The sequence below is a fragment of the Eleutherodactylus coqui genome, chromosome 7 (assembly GCF_035609145.1).
Source record: "Eleutherodactylus coqui strain aEleCoq1 chromosome 7, aEleCoq1.hap1, whole genome shotgun sequence".
In the NCBI taxonomy this organism is placed as follows: Eukaryota; Metazoa; Chordata; class Amphibia; order Anura; family Eleutherodactylidae; genus Eleutherodactylus; species Eleutherodactylus coqui.
The window spans coordinates 98146297-98170206 of NC_089843.1; the positions used below are offsets into that span (position 1 = coordinate 98146297).

Below are 23910 nucleotides of genomic sequence, written 5' to 3' on the forward strand. Positions count from 1 at the left end.
ACAGCTAATCAGCAGGGATTCCAGGCAGCATATACCCACCGATCTGCTATCACAGCCGATGGGCTATCCTAATGACTTGCCATTATAGCCAATGGGCTATCCTGATGGGCCATCAGTAGCTTACAACTGGACATCTGTTTTAAATGTTATTTTACATGTATTTGCTTGTATGAAGTCTTGCCATCCACATGTAATAACAGATAACACAAAAATGAAAAGACATTACCAACCTTTATTAGAATTTGGCATATTCTAAATTAGCATAATTGAACATGAAAAAATATATTCTTCTATCCATAGAAAGTATAAGCAAGATTCTAGAACGCATCTCACAGGCTATTGACTGTATCGCTTTATTAAAACTTTATCAGGTGAATAAAGAAGCAATGCTTGTATACCATAGCTATAGGCTGTACATGGTATTGTAGTCATATCAGTAAGCAGGGGCGTAGCTATAGGGAGTGCAGGGGCGTACCTATAGGGAGTGCAGGGGTAGCAGTTGCTACTGGGCCCTGGAGCCTTAGACTGCCCAAAACCCCTCCATTACATAAAAAGACACCAGCATTATAAACAGCACAAGGTAAGTAGGGGGTCCTATTACAGATTTTGCATTGGGGCCTAGGAGCTTCTAGTTACGCCTCTGTAAGCTGTACCATATTGCACATCTGCAGGTTTAGTGAATTTCTTAATTATTAAATCTTCTCTCTTAAAGGAGTATATTCTTTACATCACCAGAAACACACAATGAACTATTTAAAATTAATAAAGATTTGATAAAAAAGGTGTCGTCTTCACACACTTAAGTTGTTTCATAAGTTTTATAGAGCAGGGTTTGGTTTTCTTTTCTGTAGCTCAATCCACATACCATCCTGTGGACGAAGAATGAGTTCTCCTACAAGACAAATATCTTCACGGGTCTGGCTAGCTTTTACAGTAAAGTTTCTCAAAATGGCCGATAAGACCACCTTCTCCTCCATTAGGGCGAAGCGTTGGCCTGTGAATGACAAGACATGGCAAGACATGAACGTTAGTAACTGCAACACCATAAACACAACCTAGTAAGCATGGGACTTGATAATCGCAAACCAGCAAAAGAGAGAAGTGTAGCCATTTGGGATTTCTTTTTCATGTTTTAGGGTGACTACCCACTACAGTTTTTTTTCACTGCGAAATTCGCAACGTTTTTTTTTCTGCAGGGGTTTATGGGACTTGTAATGTTAAAATCGCGATTCCACGGTAAATTGCGATTTTGCGTGATCGCAATTTTAACATTACAAGTCCCATAGATCCCTGCAGAAAAAAAACTCAGCGAATTTCGCAGTGAAAAAAAACTGAAGTGGGTAGTCACCCTGATTGTAAAAAAAACACCAACTCATTTTCAGGCTAGCCTGCTCCTCATCCAGCATTTTACAGCATTTTGTACAGTATGTTTTATAGACAAATGTATAAATCAGGTGAGCAGTGATTAGACACTCACCTATTACCAGGCAATTTAGGGCTTCTTCAGAAGAACATATTTGCGAATGTAAAATATACGTGCGCAATACTCAAAAAATAGAAACGATTGATGTCAATGGGTTCTTTCAGATAAACAATTTGCCTGCGCAGATTTCGTGTACGCACAAAAAATAGGACCTGCTCTGTCTTACAGCATATTTGCGCGGCAAGGTCCCCAGAGAGGTCTATGGGAGGTGCGCAAATGCGCAATACGCAACACAATTCTGTGAAAAATAGAGCACATCTGGACCTCTGTAAATTAAATAGCCTTTTATATCAAGGCGGGGGGTCACTCGCGCATATGACACAGGCCCTGCGTGCGCATAAAAGCACAGTTTTATGCGCAGACACGCACAAACAACCTTGTTCACTGTACAAATACGTTGCTCTGGTGCAAGTGTATTTTCACATACACTAGTCTGAAGAAGCCCTTCGGTACAACACTCGGAAGAGTTTGTAATAATAGAGATATGTGACAGGTGGTGGACAACCTTGGCCGCTTCCATCCGCAAAGAACTTTATTCATTTGTTGACACTAAAATAAATTTCTTAGGTAACAGCAATGCTCACATATCCTTTAGAGTTTTCTGTGCATTTTTGTTCCATATAGTGGCTGTACGGTATATGAGTCCAGTTGGGTTTTGTTCTTCGTGTTTTAGCCACGCTAGAAACCTACTGCACACTGATAATGGGCAAAACCCCTAAAGCAGCTGTCTGTGTATGGTATTCTGGCTTTGTTTACAATTCCCAGTCAAGGTTATAAATCTTGTCTAAAAGATCTGACATTGACTTGTAGGAATGCTACCTTCCAATAGGTGGCGTTGAAGAGGTATCATTCCATCTTTCTTATTTGCATATTTCCCAGAGGAGCATGGATGGCCTTACAAGTCTCCTCACTCACCTTTTAGGTGCTCTCCCTAAGGAGAAACAATACCCTTCCTGACTTTAAAAAACAAGTTACATTTTCTATAGTTTGCTTGTAGGAGAGAACATCTCCAAACACACAGTATGATATCTGCCCAGCAGTGCACTGAGACTGTACAGCGCCTTACTAAAGGAGCCATACAGACTCCATGCCAGTGTACATGTGCTCTAACACAAAGCATTGGCAAAGTTACTCAACTATATGAACAGTTAAAAAGCAGGCATTAGCTTTAAAAAACAAGTTGGGTAACAAGCAACTTACCAATGCAGTTCCTGAGACCAGCAGAAAAAGGTATATATGCATATGGATTACGTCCACTTGCATTTTCAGAGAAAAACCTTTCGGGTTTAAATTCTTCCGGTTCAGGAAAGTATTCTGGATCTCGATGGAGGGCATAAGGCACAATGAATGCATTCACACCTTTTGGTATAGTATAACCATCTGTAGAGTAAAACAGACCAATATACATGACTACATTGTAAACATATGTATATACAGTAGCACAAAAGAAGGCCTGCATCGTACTGCTCTCATGTCCTCCAACACATACCATTAGGATCAAATTCATGCAAAGGTACCAGCACCATGTTTGTCTGGCCAGGCACACTATGGAGTTATGGTAGTATGCCTTTGCTACATGTGTATCCCTGCAGTCATTGCTAAGCAATGGCTATACAAATAATGCACCCAAAGAGATATGGCACACTAAACATTACTTTGGCGCTTGTTGCATCTGTATAGTTACTCCAATCTATATGTACACTCACAAGATGACAGACATTTCCATTAAAGAGGTCATTGTGTTGGTGGGGCCAGCTGAATAGCTTTGCAGTCAAGGCTCTTCTTAGATTTGGCTCCAAGTGCTGTGAATGTGTTACGTTGATGGTGCTGCCACACACTGTCAATCAAGTCTGACACCAAGCATTGACAGTGAGCAGTGGGGACCGCCCACTTGACTCATTTACAAGGCAGGAAGCCAAATCAAAGAAAAGTCCATACCAGGGTGAGTAAGAACAAATGAAAGACATTGTTGAGTTAACAGGACCTAGGCTGCAAAGCTATTCAGCAGGCCCCATTGACACGAGAGGTTCTCTTTACATTAAGGTTCCTTACTAATGATGCAATCTTCAGTAATGGTGCGTGCGAAGAATGGCACTGAGGGGTAGATTCGAAGAGCTTCTTTAATAACTGCCTCCAGATATTTCATATTCTTCAAATCATCCGTTGTCGCTGGCCGGTCAGACTGACCTAATGAGGATAATACAATGGAAACAGATTTATGATACAAGAAAAAATGATGCATTGGTTGACACATCAAGAGTTAGAGTAACTTTAATAATACTCTAAATAATAATAGTCTTTATTTGTATGGCGCCAACATATTCCACAGCGCTCAGAGGAAGACAGATACAAAATCAGTCATGAGTAGCGATGAGCGAACGTACTCGTCCAAGCTTGATACTCGTTCGAGTATTAGCGTGTTCGAGATGCTCGTTACTCGAGGCGAGCACCACGCGATGTTCGAGTTACTTTCACTTTCATCTCTGAGACGTTAGCGCGCTTTTCTGGCCAATAGAAAGACAGGCAAGGCATTACAACTTCCCCCTGCGACGTTCAAGCCCTATACCACCCCCCTGCAGTGAGTGGCTGGGGAGATCAGGTGTCACCCGAGTATATAAATCGGCCCCTCCGGCGGCTCGCCACAGATGCATTCTGACATAGATCAGGGAAAGTGCTGCTGATGCTGGAGCAGCTATAGGGAGAGTGTTAGGAGTTATTTTAGGCTTCAAGAACCCCAACGGTCCTTCTTAGGGCCACATCTGACCGTGTGCAATACTGTTGAGGCTGCTTTTAGCAGTGTTGCACTTTTTTTTTTTGTATATCGGCCGTGCAGAGCATTGCGTCCTCAGTCTGCAGTAATTTTACATAGTATAGGGCCAGTAGTGGTGAGGCAGGGACAGTGGGAAAGGTGAAAGACATATACTGTCTATATAGGCAGTGGGTTTTTTCGAAAGAATTTGGGAAAAAAAAATCTATTTGGGCTGCCTGTGACCGTCCTCAGTGTACTGCGTCTCTGCTGGGGATAGTAGTCCTAATTAATGCGCAGCTAAGTGTTACAGCAGGCTTGCGCAAAATTCTTTCCTGGCTCTGCGTTGCCCGTTACATCACCGCCGTCATCCCGTCCAGAGGGAAACAGTCTGCAGTAATTTTACATAGTATAGGGCCAGTAGTGGTGAGGCAGGGACAGTGGGAAAGGTGAAAGAGATATACTGTCTATATAGGCAGTGGGCTTTTTCAAAACAATTTGGGAAAAAAATATATATTTGGGCTGCCTGTGACCGTCCTCAGTGTACTGCGTGTCTGCTGGGGGTAGTAGTCCTAATTAATACGCAGCTAAGTGTTACAGCAGGCTTGCGCAAAATTCTTTTCTGGCTCTGCGTTGCCCGTTACATCACCGCCGTCATCCCGTCTAGAGGGAAACAGTATACATATATACGCTGCCTACAGTATCTGCTGTCTCAGCTCAGCCTTTAAAAAAATAGAAGCAAAACACTTAAGGCCTACTAGTGGCCTTTGGACACTTGACTGCTTCTGCGCTGTGAATTCCACTAGCTCAGTCATACGCACCTACGTCTCACCACAGGCTTGCGCAAAATTCTTTCCTGGCTCTGCTGTGCGTTCCGTAAGCGAAGTCAGCCTCCAACCACAGGCCAATAAGCGGCACATTTAATTACAGCGTTCTGTTTCTGCACTACTGGTAATACACCATGCTGAGGGGTAGGGGTAGGCGTAGAGGACCTAGAGGTCCTAGGCGGGAGCACTGTAAAAGGATGGTGAGGGAGTACGTAGCCGATCGCACGACCGTCCTCCGTGACGCCTCTGCCCCCTACAACTACTGGGTGTCGAAGCTGGACACGTGGCCTGAACTCGCACTGTATGCCCTGGAGGTGCTTGCTTGTCCTGCGGCTAGCGTCTTGTCAGAGAGGGTGTTTAGTGCGGCTGGGGGAATCTTCACAGATAAGCGTACCCGCCTGTCAACCGACAGTGCCGACAAGCTTACACTCATAAAGATGAACAAAGCCTGGATTTCCCCAGACTTCTCTTCTCCACCAGCGGACAGCAGGGATACCTAAACAATACGTAGGCTGTACCCGCGGATGGAAGCATTGTTCTCTATCACCATCAAAAACGCGGACCTTTTAGCTTCATCAATCTGTGTATTATATTCATCCTGATCCTCCTGCTCCTCCTCCTGAAACCTCACGTAATCACGCCGAACGGGCAATTTTTCTTAGGCCCACAAGGCTCAGTCATATAATTTTTCTAAACAATTTTTATACGTTTCAATGCTCATTAAAGCATTGAAACTTGCACCTGAACCAATTTTTATTTTAACTGGGCTGCCTCCAGGCCTAGGTACAAATTAAGCCACATTAACCAAAGCGATTAATGGGTTTCACCTGCCCTCTTGGTTGGGCATGGGCAATTTTTCTGAGGTACATTAGTACTGTTGGTATACCAATTTTTTGGGGCCCTTGCCTACAGTGTAATCCAATTAATTTTTTGCCCACCTGCATTAAACCTGACATTACCTCAGCTATGCTGGGCACTGCAATGGGATATATTTATGTACCGCCGGTGGGTTCCAGGGACCCACCCATGCTGTCGGTCCACACAGAGTTGTAACTGCATGTGTCCACTTCTAAAGAACCCCAGTCTGACTGGGGCATGCAGTGTGAGCCGAAGCCCACCTGCATTAAACCTGACGTTAGCTTTGCTTCCCAGGACACTGCAATGGGATATATTTATGTACCGCTGGTGGCTTCCTGGCACCCACCCATGCTGTCGGTCCACACGGAGTTGTAACTGCATGTGTCCACTTCTAAAGAACCCCAGTCTTACTGGGGTATGCAGTGTGGGCCAAAACCCACCTGCATTAAACATGACATTACCTCAGCTGTGCTGGGCACTGCAATCGGATATATTTATGTACTGCCGGTGGGTTCCAGGGAGCCACCCATGCTGTGGGTCCACACGGACTTCACAATAGGGAGTTGTACCTGCCTGTGTCTATGAATTAAAAACTCCGGTCAGGTTTGGGCATGCAGTGTGGGCCGAAGCCCACCTGCATTTGAATTGACGTTAGCTCTGCTGTCCAGGGTACTGCAATGGGATACATTTATGTACAGCCGGTGGGTTCCAGGGAGCCACCAATGCTGTGGGTGCACACGGAATTCCCATTGCGGAGTTGTACCTGCCTGTGACTATTTATAAAAAAACGCGGTCTGACTGGGGCATGCAGACACCTTGACAGAATGAATAGTGTGTGGCACATAGGTTCCCAGTTGCTATGCCCACGTGTGCAGCTTCTGATGGCGGTGGCACAGGATTATATTTCTCATTGCTTCTGTACAGCATTGTGGGCTATTGCCCCGCCCCTTTTAAAGAGGGTCGCTGCCTAGCCATGCCAACCCTCTGCAGTGTGTGCCTGCGGTTCCTCCTCATGGCATCACTTATAAATAGACATGAGGGTGGTGTGGCATGAGGGCAGCTGAAGGCTGCGCAGGGACAATTTGGTGTGCGCTGTGGACACTGGGTCGTGCGGGGGGGGGGGGGTTGGGCAGCATGTAACCCAGGAGAAGTGGCAGCGGAGTGTCAAGCAAGCAGTGATTGTGCTTTGTTGGAGGTAGTGTGGTGCTTAGCTAAGGTATGCATTGCTAATGAGGGCTTTTCAGAAGTAAAAATTGTTGGGGGGGGCCCACTCTTGCCGCTATTGTGGCTTAATAGTGGGACCTGGGAACTTGAGATGCAGCCCAACATGTAGCCCCTCGCCTGCCCTATCCGTTGCTGTGTTGTTCCCATCACTTTCTTGAATTGCCCAGATTTTCGCAAATGGAAACCTTAGCGAGCATCGGCGATATACAAAAATGCTCGGGTCGCCCATTGACTTCAATGGGGTTCGTTACTCGAAACGAACCCCCGAGCATTGCGAAATTTTCGTCCCGAGTAACGAGCACCCGAGCATTTTGGTGCTCGCTCATCTCTAGTCATGACATACAGTATTAAACTGATGCGAAACTTAATAATAGGGGAGAGGGTTTTGTTTACAGACAATAAGGAAGTATGCACATAGGATACTATACATATATACATAAAGCTGTGTCAGTGAATCTCCAGCTGTGTTTGTGAATATACAGATAAGAGGTGTAGGGGATGGGGTATATGAGGGATGCAGTGGGAAGAAGGGGCTCAGGCTTCCAAACAAGATTGTAGAAGCAGGGTGGATGGGGAAGACTTTAGATTAGGGAATATGTTAGGTCTCCCTAAAAAAATTTGTTTTTAGGGCACACTTGAAGCTGTGGCTGTTGAAAATTAGCCAGATTGTCTGGAGTAGCGCGTTCCAGAGAACTGGTGCGGCTCAGGAAAAATCTTTGAATTGGGAGGAGTTGAATTTAGTCTAAGGTCATTAGTAGAGCAGAGAGATTGGTTAGGGCAGTAGAGAGAGATGAGTTCAATTATTTCAATGAATGGCTGAGCACTGCCTGTGATTGACTGAGCACTGTGACCAATCACAGGCAGCACTCAGCTGTCATTCAATGAATGGCTGAGCGCTGCCTGTGATTAGCTGAGCGCTCAGCCAATCAGACACAGCCCTTTCAGGAAGAGGGGATCTTAGATTCCCACCTGCTGAAAGAGCTTCAGTACAGTGTCGGGTGGACAAGCGGCTAGACGCGCTGAGCCCCAACAGCTGAGGAGAGGTGAGTATATATATTTTTTTACTTTTTTACACAAGCTAGGGATGATTTTCATGGAAGGGCTTATATTTAAAGCCCTTTCCCGAAAATCACTGCAGGGGTTGCCGGCAGCCCATTACTCTCAATGGGGCCACCGGCAGCAGTGGAAGCCCAATTGAAAGCAATGGGAGAATATTGCAATCCTCTGCCACAGCTGTTACAGCTGTGACAGTTATGGCAGGGGAATATTTACCATCATTACTGAACACTGTGGCAGTGCTTAGTGATGAGGAGACTCCCTGTGGGCAATATTTACAAATACATGCTTGTCTGAACGAGGCCTAAGGATAATTTTATGGAATACAGTCTTACCAAATATGTCATCTAGTTCTTTGTGTACCGTTTCCTGATTGTCAGGATGAGAACCCAATAAGAACAAGGACCAGTTAAGTGCAGCGGCTGTGGTGTCATGACCCTGAACATAAAAATGTACAAATGTTAATGCTTTGTTGCACCATAATATCATTTAAACGGAGGTATTGAAATGTTTATAATAAAATATCCAATTGCATAGGTTAACAAGTTATTGCTAATATTTTTCTTTTGCTACTTCATGTTATAATTTCCAGCAGTATCTATTATTTTGCCTTTAAAAGGAAGCTGTCAGGGGTATTTAGAGCCAGAAATCGCCACCAACCTACAGTACTATCCAGAATGGCAATACATTAACGATGATGCCCTTGTATTCTCTGGCTCTGGGTGTTGCTTATGTGCATGCACAACTGTGGTTTTTACTGTACTTTTTGTGCACGCAAATCCTGCGCATTTTTCATGCACAAAAAATGCACAACTACAGTCCCAGCCATTGAAATGGCCAATTAGTGTAATTAGAACCATATGCTCTGTTTCCCGGTGCAAAAGCGCAGGGAAAATAGAACATGCTGCATATTTTTTGTGCAACCAAAATACGCACGCAAAATACGTGCATGTGAACAAACCTATTGAAATGAATGCGTTCTATTTTCTGCATTTTGCATGCACAAATACACTCATGTGAATCCGGCCATAGGGCTTATTCACGTAAACGATATTCTCTTGCGAGTTTTGTGTGATGCAATGAGCAAGAAACTCACATGAATATGAAATCCATTCTCTGGATTCAAATCACACAGGCTACTTTTCTTCTCGCAGCATGTTCTATCTTTAGGGATGCACTCGGAATCGCTTATCCATTGTTTTCAATGAGACCTTAAAAGACATTACATGGTACTCGCATGCCGCGCGATGTGCATGCAAGTGTGATGCAATGCAAAACTCATGCATGAGGATCACAATTTCACAGAAGCAATGCGATTTTTAATTAAGAACGCTTTGCATCACCATGAACATTACACGCTGGCAAGAGCTTCCCCATGTGAATGTAGCCTCAAACTGTGAAATATCATCACAAGCCATCTATGATGGCATCTGCCACATGTGCAGTGCAGAGAGCAAGTCAGGGCTAATACTCCTCGTTCCACTGCACATGCACTGGATGCTGCTGGACCTGGCACTGATGATTCTTTTAAGGTATCAAATTAGACACAAATTAGATATTAGAAAAAACTTTCTGACAGTGAGGGTGATCAATGAGTGGAACAGGTTACCACAGAAGGTGGTGAGTTCTCCTTCAGTGGAAGTGTTCAAACAAAGGCTGGACAAATATCTGTCTGGGATGATTTAGTAAATCTTGCTCTGAGCAGGGGGTTGGACCCGATGACCCTGGAGGTCCCTTCCAACTCCACCATTCTAGGATTCTATGAATATAGCATTCCCTGTTTTCAAAGTTCTCTGTCTGTATTATACTGCATCAGCGTGAAGACACAAGGGCAGGATTGTCAACCATCTTTGATACCAGATTGGTGGCGGTTCACAATCCTAAATCCTCCTGACATTTTCCCCTTAAAACAGTTTTGGAAGATTGCTAAATTTTTCAAATGTAAAATTGTGTGAAGGTATTTGAATTATAAATACTAAAAATAAGAGTATCAACCATTGATTATTTTAATTAATTTAGACAACTGGTATCATTCGGTATTATTTTTGCATAGATGAATATACAGTATATTGGTCTCTAATTTAACTTTTTAGGGAGTCCTAACTTCACCTAACGTGGACATGTAAAATACAAAAAAGAAGGGGTGAAAAAGAAAACAAAAACTACGTGAGTGTAATTGAAAAAAAGCATTAATGTAATAAATCTTACAATCTCTTTATGCTCTTTATTAGAGAAGTACCATGCTGCCCCATTTCATATAAGGAGGTTTCTGGCTTTAGACAGCCATTTGTTATATTGTATGCTCTCAAACAGATATTTGGAGGTAACAGGAACCCCTGATCCCACATAAATCAGCTTTCAGCTCTTTGGGGTTTGTATCATGCCGAATTTGTTTTGATGTACTTTGTGCATGAAACATGTGTTCGCTTTCACCACTAAAGCACCTTGTGATTAGACATGAATGGGTCATATGTAGAGATGAGCGAGCACCAAAATGCTATGGTGCTCGTTATTCGAGTCGAGCTTTTCATAATATTCGAGAGCTCTAATCAAGTAACGAACCCCATTGAAGTCAATGGCTGACCCAAGCATTTTTGCAATTCACCCGCCGGGTGCCGAGCTTTTTTTTTTTTTCCTCTCTCTCTCTTTCTCTCTCTCCCAAATAAGTGATTTCTTAAGTTTGTTTGGCATGGCCAGTTCGGAAAGTGTTGTCTTTTTTGTGCATCATTTCCACACTATACAAAATAGGTAAGTAGAGAAAATATTGCATGCCATACTGCAAATGTTATGGGTATCACTTTACATTTGTAGCTTGACAAAGAGAATAATACAGTAATCACATAACACGCTTTTACCTCAAACATGAATGTATCCACTTCCTCACGGATATCCAAATGGCTCAATGTATTGCCTGCGTCATCTGTTGCTTCTAGAAGCATATCTAAGAATGCTCTTCTCTTTTTGGTTTGCTTAGCTTCTCCACTGTCATTATCATCACCTTTTTCCGCCTTGGCTTTAGCATTCTTCAGTTCTTGTGCTCTTTCTAAAATTGTCTAAAAGCACAAAAACATAATATTTCAATGGCTGTTGACAAATTATTATGATTGTAACCAAGAATCTAAGATAAGTATAGTTCATTGATGTCTATATTTTAGCTATCAAAATATGTCAGGAGTCCTCTTGCTTTCGAGTCAAATACCCTTAGCTATAGTAAATGCCAAAGTTTAATACAATGCAACCAGTGGACAACTGTACATAGCAATAAACGTACCAAATATACAGCCAAAGATGTTCTTGCACAGCATAGACTTACACATGATGTCCACATAATTCTTTGTCAAGAAAAAAAATCAAGCACCTAGAAGGACTTGTTGTTTTGCTGCAAAACTTGGCATGTAGTTACATCTTAGGCAGATATGCAAATGATTCAAACTGTGGCATAATTAGATGAACAGTCTTGCTACTTGTGTGTAGTAGACCTCTTTTTCTGCTTGTGTAGAGCTTGTTGACCACTAGACACCTCTAAGATGCAATACAAGAGATCTCACCCAGTTAACAGGGTTTGAGGGGGTGCATTATTAGAGTGCGAGAAGCTAGATGGTCATATCAACAAATTGCCCGCCACCTGGGAGGTTCTGACCAGACTGTTAGTTTCAGGACCCCCTGCTCTCGGGGTCTCCGTGCCCGCACCACCGATCCTATCACCCGAGCTGATTGAGTGCGACGCAGGGGAATCCCGGTCTTGGTGACCTCCCCTGGCCGCCAGGGTCCCAGACATTGGCTCCGGTCGCACGCTCCTGTGCTCAGGAGGCAGCGCCCGGGTAATCGGGTTGCTGGGGATGCGGCGATGCCGTCCCTGTTGCCATGACATTCTATTAGCATGTTCTGCACTCGTTGCTAGATGTCTGGGTCTCTGCACTTGCTGACCTAGGTCTGGGTCTGGCTGCTGGCAGGCTCCCCGCCCCAATCAGCTGCTGGGGCGGGAGTTCTGACAGCATTGAAACATGCCTGTTTCCTTCCAGCATTGCCAGTGTATGTTTGTCTCCAGGCTACACCTGCATATTTCTGATCCGATTTCCCGTTGTGACCCTCTGCTTTTGGACCTGACTTTGACCTCGCCTAATCCCTGGTACCGCAGATTCTCCTGTTGCCGACCCGGACTTCCTGACTTGCCTCTGTGTCTGTTTATCTCTGTATTTGTTTGTAAGTCTGACCCCCTGCCCCGCTTCCCTAGTGAGTATAGGGACCGCCGCCCAGTTGTCGCCCTGGGGCCTAGCCCAGGGGGGCAAGTAGGTAGGCACAGGAGTTGCGGGTAGCTTTTAGGGACTTCCAGTACCCGGACCCCAGTTCCGTGACAGTTAGGAGGTTTTGGGACCAGTGGATGTGTGAGGGCATGCATACAAGGCGACCTGGTTCAGAAGCCCTCAACAGACCACCAGTAGAGCGGATCGTCTGATCATTCAAGAAGAATGAGCAGCTCCAACTTTTTCATTGTCCACCATCTAGAAATAGGATGGTACCATCATTACGTATACCAGTTTTTGTCAGAGCCATTTCCAGGTGCTTGGCTGAAGGACATTTGGCCTCACAGTGCCTATTATGTATACTGCCTTTGACATGAACCCGCCATCACCTCTGTTTGCAGTAGTGTCATGAACAATGAAACTGGACTGCTACAGAGTCAGCAATGAATCCAGGTTTAGTCTGAGTACTGATTTTGGCTGTGTTCGTGTCTGGAGACCTAGCAGTGAGGTCTTCAATCTTGCCTTTGCTATGAAGTGACACATTGCCCCCACTGCTGGTGCGATGGTCTGGGAGGACATCGCATAAAATAGACAATGACAGCCCAGCTAAACGTTCAGGACATCCTGCAGCCACATGTGTTCCTCTCATAGTGGCTTCCAAAAGGCATTTTCTAGAAAGATAATGCTCGGCCACATACAACAAGGGTATCACAGGAATGTTCCCACAACATTGCCACACTGGCCCGCCCAGTCGACAGATTTATCACCAAAGAGACATGTATTGGAACATCTAGGGAGCCAATTTCAACAGCCTATGAGTTTGCACGATCTACAGGTTCAGTTAAAGCAAATGTGGACCAATATGCCACAGGATACCATACGAAACCTGTATGTCTCCATGCCTGCCTGTATCACATCTTGTATCCAAGCTAGAGCCGGTCCAACAGGGTACTAGAGCATCCTTTTAAGTTTTCAGTTTTCTACAAAAAATGTCCTTTTGCTTTGATATTGTAATGACTTATTTATGGCAACGTTACAATCACACATAGAAAGTTTCATTTAATTTCGACAACTCCTTGTAGGTGCTTGATTTTTTTTTACAATGAGTGTTTATTTTACAATAACAATCTCGGGAAGAACAATTTTTCACCTTCTTCACAGTATAAAAGGGGAGGATAATAACACTTCTGATATTATTACTGTGAGATATAATTTGCCACAAGGTTTTTGAAAGTCTTGTACTTTCCCGGGGCTATAACAATAAAATGAAGCTCTGGCTTTAACTATCTTTTGACATAGTATAATAGAGGCTGGACCTTCCATTAAGGGAGCTTCTGAAATAGAGAACATTTTAAGCAAATCCAAATTGATAGTACTTTGTACAGCAACGCATGTTTTTTCACTATAGTAATCTGGGAGGTTCCACCTTGCATCTCTATACAGTAATGCTATCTTCTACATTTCTTAATATTAGAAGATAGTTAAAGACTAGCTACATATTTTCAACCTAATTTTTATTGCTCCAAAGAATTTACAATGAAAAAGGAGCACCTACAGACCTATGCCCCTCTGTAGTAACAGGTAACATACAGCAAACTGTGTAGTCTGATTCTGCAGTCATACTAGTTTGCATTTGTTCTCTACTGTAGGGGACTACCCTGCTGGAATGTGAAAAAATATACAAATAATAGTTCTATCTGGCAAACCCATCATGGTGAATGTAGAACTTGATGTTACCGTGGCATCTATAACAACACCTCTGAATTGCTTTGGAGTATACGGGTCATGTGATTGGAGAGGGCATGGCTGGGATAGTGAGAACCCATCCGATCAACTATTGATGACCTATCCTGAGGATAGGTCATTATTAATAGTATTTTCCTTGAAAAACCCATTTAAGATTATTAGTAGGGATGAGCGAGCGTACTCGGAAAAGTACTACTCGCTCGAGTAATTTGCTTTATCCGAGTATCGCTGTGCTCGTCCCTGAAGATTCGGGTGCCAGCACGGAGCGGGGAGCTGCAGGGGAGAGCGGGGAGGAACGGAGGTAAGATCTTTCTCTCCCTCTCTCCCGCCCGCTCTCCCCTGCTCCCCGCTGCGACTCACCTGTCAGCCGCAGCGGCACCCGAATCTTCAGGGACGAGCACAGCGATACTCGGATAAAGCAAATTACTCGAGCGAGTAGTGCTTTTCCGAGTACGCTCGCTCATCTCTAATTATTAGCAAAGTTGTTCCAGATTTCATTTTACGTGAACTAGAGCACTAAGATAAAATTTAGCTGCAAAAATTTGGGTCCTGGATCAAACCATTACATCTGTCTATAGCTTGTTTACTGAGCATAAAGTATGTTAGTTTTAGATTATTCAGATTAGCCAATTATATAAGATAATTGCAGATAATGAAATTCCCTAAAATAGTTACCCAGACACTTCTAAACCAATATTACTTTTTAAACGTAATGCATGGCAAGATAACTAACCTGGTCAGTAAATGAATGGAGAATGTTTAAGTTTTTGTTATGTCTTTTTCCAGCATTTAATTTATGATAAATAAAATCTGGCCACAGCCAGGGCATCTTCTGACGCCGATGTATTAAATCACTCATCCTAATGGAAAAAATAAAATACATGTTTGATATAAGGAACATGTTAAAGTATCACTGCAACAAAGTCGCAGTTCATCAATTAAAAGAATTGCGTATCATCAAGAATGAACAAAGATGTAATGTTTGGGCAATAGACACTAACTGATTATAGCAGACTCATTACTATGAATATTCTGTATTCATTGGACTGGCAGCCACGTTCCTTTCTCCACCCCCTGATTTATGGTGCAGTGGATAAGATACACATCATCTTTAGTCGTAGGGGAAGGGGCAGGAAGGGGTGGACAGGACGCTCGGCTCTTACCTAGTTGTGTCTGTATAATCCATAAAGAGTATAATGCCAGAAGAAAATCGGATAGGACTTCAGCATGTCAAAATGTGCATGTTTAATACCAAGCCAAATATACACAGCAATGTTTTGTCCCAGAAGTAAATCCTTCTCAAGCTCAGGCTGAAATGTTGTTATGTATGTTTGGCTTGGAATACAAATTGCACATTTTTAAATGCTGACGTTCTGGCCTATCTGATTTTCTTCTGGCATCAACCTCAGCTGCTGTCTTGTGTTTTTACTACTAAATATGAAATGTTACAATTTCAACATGAAATTGGTTTGTTCCACTTCTAGCTGTTTAGCTGCAGGAAGCAGACAGCTCTGTACATTGCCCAGTGGCCCAGGTTGGTACTGCAGGCTGAGTTTCATTAACTTCAATAGGACTCAGCCTGCAGTACCAAGCCGAGCTACTAAGCAATGTACAGAGCTGCCTGCTACCTGCAACAAAACTGCTAGAAGTGAGACAACTCCTTCAAGTCTAATCATATAAATAATACCTACTCATATATAGCTTTGATATAGTCCGAATCACTGTTGCTCTGTGCTTGAATTTTCCTTCCCATGGCTGTCTCTATGGAGCAGAAATCATGTACAGAAAATATTAAGTAGCAGAAATATCAATTTTTAATATATGAAAGATTGATGGGCTCCTGTAGTACCAAGTATTATCGCATAGACCAGGAAATGATACACCAAATCAGAATATGTATATTTTTGTAAAGCGTGATTTATGTATAATTCTCTTGTATACATTATGATGGGTGTTGTATGTTTTACTTTATATGCAATATTTGTCACATTTAGATGCACCAACTAGTAATATTTTTGTGGTATGGTCAGTAAATATCTTGTCAGCATTAAGGTGCATTCACACCTGTGTTGGGGATTTTGCTTTCCTGCTCAGTTTGGGGAGCAGGAGAGGGGAATCCACGCAGCCGAACGGCTCCGTCTCTGGATGGAACTAAACAGCGCCAGGCAGACTCCATTAATTAATATTATGGTAAATATAACAATGTGTAAAGAAAAGCTGTGCTTCTAGGTAAACATGAAGAGATTAATGTAGCGGTACAGGAAGAAATCTGGAGTCATTACTTCTGTGAGGAGACTGCTTGTTTAAGGCAGAACTCCTCTATGTCCAACTTTACTTGTGATAACCCTTAATTAGGTGCCCATGAGGCAGGTAGTTGGTTTAGAGATTCTTTATTCCAAAAGATAGTATGTCACCCTGGGTTCCTTCAAGATAGCTCTGCAATGCTATCTTGCATACAGCGCTTTTTCTTCCGGTATTTTCAGATGCATCTGTGATGGAAACTCCGGCTGGAGGTTCTGAGGCAGATGTGAAACTACTAGAGATGAGCGAGCACCAAAATGCTCGGGTGCTCGTTACTCGGGACGAACTTTTCGCGATGCTCGAGGGTTCGTTTCGAGTAACGAACCCCATTGAAGTCAATGGGCGACCCGAGCATTTTTGTATTTCGCCGATGCTCGCTAAGGTTTCCTTGTGTGAAAATCTGGGCAATTCAAGAAAGTGATGGGAACGACACAGCAACGGATAGGGCAGGCGAGGGGCTACATGTTGGGCTGCATCTCAAGTTCACAGGTCCCACTATTAAGCCACAATAGCGGCAAGAGTGGGCCCCCCCCCCCTCCCAAAACCTTTTACTTCTGAAAAGCCCTCATTAGCATGGCATACCTTTGCTAAGCACCACACTACCTCCAACAAAGCACAATCACTGCCTGCATGACACTCCACTGCCACTTCTCCTGGATTACATGCTGCCCAACCGCCCCACCTCCCCACCACAGCGCACACCAAAGTGTCCCTGCGCAGCCTTCAGCTGCCTTCATGCCACACCACCCTCATGTCTATTTAGAAGTGCGTCTGCCATGAGGAGGAACCGCAGGCACACACTGCAGAGGGTTGGCACGGCTAGGCAGCGACCCTCTTTAAAAGGGGCGGGGCGATAGCCCACAATGCTGTACAGAAGCAATGAGAAATAGAATCCTGTGCCACCGCCATCAGGAGCTGCACACGTGGGCATAGCAATGGGGAACCTATGTGCCACACACTATTCATTCTGTCAAGGTGTCTCTGCATGCCCCAGTCAGACCGGGCTTTTTAATTCATAGACACAGGCAGGTACAACTCCCTATTGTGAAGTCCCTGTCGACCGACAGCATGGGTGGGTGCCTGGAACCCACCGGCGATACACAAAAATATCCCATTGCATTGCCCAACACAGCTGAGGTAGTAATGTCGTGCTTAATGCAGGTGGGCTTCGGCCCACACTGCATGCCCCAGTCAGACTGGGGTTCTTTACAAGTGGAAACAGATGCATTTATAATTCCCTGTGGACCCACAGCATGGGTGGGTGCCAGGAAGCCACCGGCGGTACATAGAAATATCCCATTGCATTGCCCAACACAGCTGAGGTAGTAATGTCATGCTTAATGCAGGTGGGCTCCGGCCAACACTGCATGCCCCAGTCAGACTGGTAATATGTACCTTAACAGTAACCGCGTTGGTGGTAATGTGGTGGTGACTGCGGACCTAGTAGCACGGTTTTATTTTGTTGGTTTTCGGAATGTGGCCAGGATTAAGTGGGCCGTGGCGGGGGATGTTTTGGAGGCACTACGTGTCCTCTCCACGTGTCCGTGGTTATATGCACCTTAACAGTAACAGTGTTGGTGGGAAATGGCCTCGCCGCCATCATGTCTTTGGGAAGCCTCTGTTTCCACACCCCAGAGACATACCATTAGCAGCGGTATAGGCAGAGCCCAGAATTAGTAACATTTCAGCCGTAGCATAAGCGACAGGCCCCACTAACATATCACTAGCAGCATTATAGGGGGAGCACAGTCTTAGTTCCATTTCAGTAATAGTAGCAGCCTACACAGGCCCCAGTAACAATTCCGAAGCAGCAGTATAGTGGGAGCGCAGTCTTCGTTCCATTTCAGTAATAGTAGCAGCCTACACAGGCCCCAGGAACAATTCCGAAGCAGCAGTATAGGAGGAGCATAGTCTTAGTTCCATTTAAGTCATTGTAGCAGCCTACACAGGCCCCAGGAACAATTCCGAAGCAGCAGTATAGTGGGAGTGCAGTCTTAGTTCCATTTCAGTAGCTGCAGTATAGCCAAGGCCCAAGTTACATTTATGTAGCTAAAGTGTAGGCCAACCCCACACACACTTCTGTACCATGAGTGCAGGCGAAGAACATACAAATTGCTATGATTACACTGTAGGTGAGGGCCCCAAAACATTGGTGTACCAACAGTACTAATGTACCTCAGTAAAAATTGGCCATGCCCAACCAAGATGGCAGGTGAAACCCATTAATCGCTTTGGTTAATGTGGCTTAAGTGGTAACTAGGCCTGGAGGCAGCCCAGTTTAACGAAAAATTGGTTCAAGTTAAAGTTTCAACGCTTTTAAGAGCATTGAAACATATAAAAATTGTTTAGAAAAATTAGATGAGTGAGCCTTGTGGCCCTAAGAAAAATTGCCCGTTCAGCGTGATTACGTGAGGTTTCAGGAGGAGGAGCAGGAGGAGGAGGAGGAATATTAGACACAGATTGATGAAGCAGAAATGTCCCCGTTTTGGATGGTGAGAGAGAACGTAGCTTCCATCCGCGGGTGCATAATACGTATTGCTTAGGTATCGCTGCTGTCCGCTGGTGCAGAAGAGAAGTCTGGGGAAATCCAGGCTTGGTTCATCTTGATGAGTGTAAGCCTGTCGGCACTGTCGGTTGACAGGTGGGTACGCTTATCCGTGATGATTCCCCCAGCCACACTAAACACACTCTCTGACAAGACGCTAGCCGCAGGACAAGCAGGCACCTCCAGGGCATACAGCGCGAGTTCAGGCCACGTGTCCAGCTTCGACACCCAGTAGTTGTAGGTGGCAGAGGCGTCACGGAGGACAGTTGTACGATCGGCTACGTACTCCCTCACCATCCTTTTACAGTGCTCCCGCAGACTCAGCCTTGACTGGGGAGCGGTGACACAGTCTTGCTGGGGAGCCATAAAGCTGGCAAAGGCCTTGGAGAATGTTCCCCTGCCTGCGCTGTACATGCTGCATGATCTCTGCGCCTCCCCTGCTACCTGGCCCTCGGAACTGCGCCTTCTGCCACTAGCGCTGTCGGATGGGAAGTTTACCATCAGTTTGTCCACCAGCGCCCTGTGGTATAGCATCATTCTCGAACCCCTTTCCTCTTCGGGAATGAGAGTGCAAAGGCTCTCCTTATACTGTGGGTCGAGCAGTGTGTACACCCAGTAATCCGTAGTGGCCAGAATGCGTGTAACGCGAGGGTCACGAGAAAGGCATCCTAACATGAAGTCAGCCATGTGTGCCAGGGTACCTGTACGCAACACATGGCTGTCTTCACTAGGAAGATCACTTTCAGGATCCTCCTCCTCCTCCTCTTCCTCCTCCTCAGGCCATACACGCTGAAAGGATGACAGGCAAGCAGCATGGGTACCGTCAGCAGTGGGCCAAGCTGTCTCTTCCCCCTCCTCCTCATCCTCCTCATGCTCCTCCTCCTCCTCCTGAACGCGCTGAGATATAGACAGGAGGGTGCTCTGACTATCCAGTGACATACTGTCTTCCCCCGGCTCTGTTTCCGAGCGCAAAGCGTCTGCCTTTATGCTTTGCAGGGAACTTCTTAAGATGCATAGCAGAGGAATGGTGACGCTAATGATTGCAGCATCGCCGCTCACCACCTGGGTAGACTCCTCAAATTTTCCAAGGACCTGGCAGATGGCTGCCAACCAGGGCCACTCTTCTGTAAATAATTGAGGAGGCTGACTCACACTGCGCCACGCAAGTTGGAGTTGGTATTCCACTATAGCTCTACGCTGCTCATAGAGTCTGGCCAACATGTGGAGCGTAGAGTTCCACTGTGTGGGCACGTCGCACAGCAGTCGGTGCACTGGCAGATTAAACCGATGTTGCAGTGTCCGCAGGGTGGCAGCGTGCGTGTGGGATTTGCGGAAATGTGCGCAGAGCTGGCGCACCTTTCCGAGCAGGTATGACAAGTGGGGGTAGCTTTTCAGAAAGCGCTGAACCACCAAATTAAAGACATGGGCCAGGCATGGCACGTGCGTGAGGCTGCCGAGCTGCAGAGCCGCCACCAGCTTACGGCCGTTGTCACACACGACCATGCCCGGTTGGAGGCTCAGCGGCGCAAGCCAGCGGTCGGTCTGCTCTGTCAGACCCTGCAGCGGTTCGTAGGCCGTGTGCCTCTTGTCTCCTAAGCTGAGTAGTTTCAGCACGGCTTGCTGACGCTTGCCCACCGCTGTGCTGCCACGCCGCGTGACACCGACTGCTGGCGACGTGCTGCTGACACATCTTGATTGCGAGACAGAGGTTGCGTTGGAGGAGGAGGAAGGTGCTTTAGTGGAGGAAGCATACACCGCCGCAGATACCACCACCGAGCTGTGGCCCGCAATTCTGGGGGTGGGTAGGACGTGAGCGGTCCCAGGCTGTGACTCTGTCCCACCCTCCACTAAATTCACCCAATGTGCCGTCAGGGAGATATAGTGGCCCTGCCCGCCTGTGCTTGTCCACGTGTCTGTTGTTAAGTGGACCTTGGCAGTAACCGCGTTGGTGAGGGCGCGTACAATGTTGCGGGAGACGTGGTCGTGCAGGCCTGGGACGGCACATCGGGAAAAGTAGTGGCGACTGGGAACCGAGTAGCGCGGGGCAGCCGCCGCCATCATGCTTTTGAAAGCCTCCGTTTCCACAAGCCTATACGGCAGCATCTCTAGGCTGATCAATTTTGCAATGTGCACGTTTAACGCTTGAGCGTGCAGGTGCGTGGCGTCGTACTTGCGCTTGCGCTCAAACTGTGGCGCTAGTGACGTCTGGACGCTACGCTGAGAGACATTGCTGGATGGGGCCGAGAACAGCGGAGGTGAGGGTGTGGGTGCAGGCCAGGAGACGGTAGTGCCTGTGTCCTCAGAGGGGGGTTGGATCTCAGTGGCAGGTTGGGGCACAGGGGGAGAGGCAGTGGTGCAAACCGGAGGCGGTGAACGGGCATCGTCCCACCTTGTGGGGTGCTTGGCCATCATATGCCTGCGCATGCTGTTGGTGGTGCCTCCCCAGCTGATCTTGGCGCGACAAAGGTTGCACACCACTGTTCGTCGGTCGTCAGGCGTCTCTGTGAAAAACTGCCACACCGTAGAGCACCTTGACCTGTGCAGGGTGGCATGGCGCGAGGGGGCGCTTTGGGAAACAGTTGGTGGATTATTCGGTCTGGCCCTGCCTCTACCCCTGGCCACCGCACTGGCTCGGCCTGTGCCCACACCCTGACTTGGGCCTCCGCGTCCTCGCCCGCGTCCACGTCCTATAGGCCTACCCCTACCCCTCAGCATGGTGTATTACCAGTGATTTGATTTCCCAGTGATTTGGTTTCCCAGTGATTTGATTTCCTGCAGCCAAAATAGAATTTTTTCCCTTGTTTTTCAAAGGACAAGCCACACTGCGTGTATTCAATGAATACTACTAAGTTTAATAACTGTGTTGTGGCCCTGCAAATGTGTCAGAGAACTGCAGTGATGCAAAGTTATTCGCTCCAGCAGATCAGGGATTTCCCATGCAGGAAAAAAATTGGCGCAAGCCTGCAGCCAAAATAGAATTTTTTCCCTTGTTTTTCAAAGGACAAGCCACAGTGCGTGTATTCAATGAATACTACTAAGTTTAATAACTGTGTTGTGGCCCTGCAAATGTGTCAGAGAACTGCAGTGAAGCAAAGTTATTCGCTCCAGCAGATCAGGGATTTCCCATGCAGGAAAGAAATTGGCGCAAGCCTGCAGCCAAAATAGAATTTTTTCCCTTGTTTTTCAAAGGACAAGCCACACTGCGTGTATTCAATGAATACTACTAAGTTTAATAACTGTGTTGTGGCCCTGCAAATGTGTCAGAGAACTGCAGTGATGCAAAGTTATTCGCTCCAGCAGATCAGGGATTTCCCATGCAGGAAAGAAATTGGCGCAAGCCTGCAGCCAAAATAGAATTTTTTCCCTTGTTTTTCAAAGGACAAGCCACACTGCGTGTATTCAATGAATACTACTAAGTTTAATAACTGTGTTGTGGCCCTGCAAATGTGTCAGAGAACTGCAGTGATGCAAAGTTATTCGCTCCAGCAGACCAGGGATTTCCCATGCAGGAAAAAAATTGGCGCAAGCCTGCAGTAAAACGTAGCTGGCTGCGTCTGATTTTTTTTAACGTTCTGCACGCAGCACACACGTACCCAGAGCCCTGAGGACTGTCAGAGGCAGGCGAAATAGAATTTTTTCCCTTGTTTTTCAAAGGACAAGCCACACTGCGTCTATTCAATGAATAATGTATGTCTTCTGGCCCTGCCTACACAATTCTATCCCTGTAGTCTGCACAGCCGGTTTTGAGAAAAAAAAAAAAATATGCAACACTGCTAACAGCAGCCTGGACAGTACTGCACACGGATAGATGTGGCCCTAGAAAGGACCGTTGGGGTTCTTGAAGCCTACACTCACTGCTAACACTCTCCCTGCCTAACCACCACTTCTGTCCCTATTGCAGGGCGCAATGCTCTGCAGATCCAATTTTGAAAAAAAAAAAAAAATACAGTGCTAACACAGTACTGCACACTATTAGATGTGGCCCTGAGAAGGACCGTTGGGGTTCTTGAAGCCTACACTAACTCCTAACGCTCTCCCTACAGCAGCTCCAGCACGATACCACTGTCCCTCAGCTAACTCACAAGGCATCTGAGGCGAGCCGCGGGAGGGGCCGATTTTTATACTCGGGTGACATCAGATCTCCCCAGACACTCACAGCAGGGGGGTGGTATAGGGCTTGAACGTCACAGGGGGAAGTTGTAATGCCTTCCCTGTCTTTCAATTGGCCAGAAAAGCGCGCTAACGTCTCAGAGAGGAAACTGAAAGTAACCGGAACACCGCGTGGTACTCGTTACGAGTAACGAGCATCCCGAACACCCTAATATTCGCACGAATATCAAGCTCGGACGAGTACGTTCGCTCATCTCTAGAAACTACCCTTACAATCACTAATTCTAATGTCTAAACATTACCATGGTCTATTCAGGTGCAAATACAATAGTAAAAACATTTAAGGTGGTCATAGAGAAATGTAGATGGCTGTCCCTATGGATGGCTAGCATTTGATGCTATCTATTTAGGGGAACAGGTAAGTCCTAGTGTATAGGCTAGGTAAGATATGAGCCGAGACTCCACCTATGTGTATCAACAGCACACATCATAAACACTTGATTAATGCTTACCTCCAAGTGACAAACAAGAGAACCACCTTTAATATGTTCATCAAGGCTCTGACTTACCACATATTATGTCCAGAGCACAAAGAGTTACGTCCATAAAGCAGTTAAAAGATCCCTTTCCAGCACGACTATTTAACTTCTCCACCAACACTTTTGACTGCTCATTCATAACTTCCAAGAATTCCGAAAGAATAGCAAAGTGGAATGTCGGTGTTATCATCTTTCTTCTGATACGCCACTTCTCTCCAGTGCTGGAAGTTC

The 23910-nt window shown here is 45.7% G+C and overlaps 1 protein-coding gene across 1 annotated transcript in view; it reads right to left on the bottom strand.

Moving 5' to 3' along the window:
• Positions 1-212: 212 nt before the first annotated feature.
• CYP4V2 (cytochrome P450 family 4 subfamily V member 2) overlaps positions 213-23910 on the bottom strand; it is a 44384-nt gene continuing 20686 nt past the window's right edge. Inside the window, exons 4-11 of the mRNA XM_066573427.1 lie at positions 23710-23900; positions 15876-15945; positions 14918-15044; positions 11050-11247; positions 8530-8632; positions 3536-3670; positions 2684-2863; positions 213-994 (exon numbers count right to left, since the gene is read on the bottom strand). Coding sequence (XP_066429524.1) covers positions 819-994; positions 2684-2863; positions 3536-3670; positions 8530-8632; positions 11050-11247; positions 14918-15044; positions 15876-15945; positions 23710-23900 — 1180 coding nt within the window. The 3' untranslated portion in view covers positions 213-818. The remainder of the gene's footprint in view (positions 995-2683; positions 2864-3535; positions 3671-8529; positions 8633-11049; positions 11248-14917; positions 15045-15875; positions 15946-23709; positions 23901-23910) is intronic.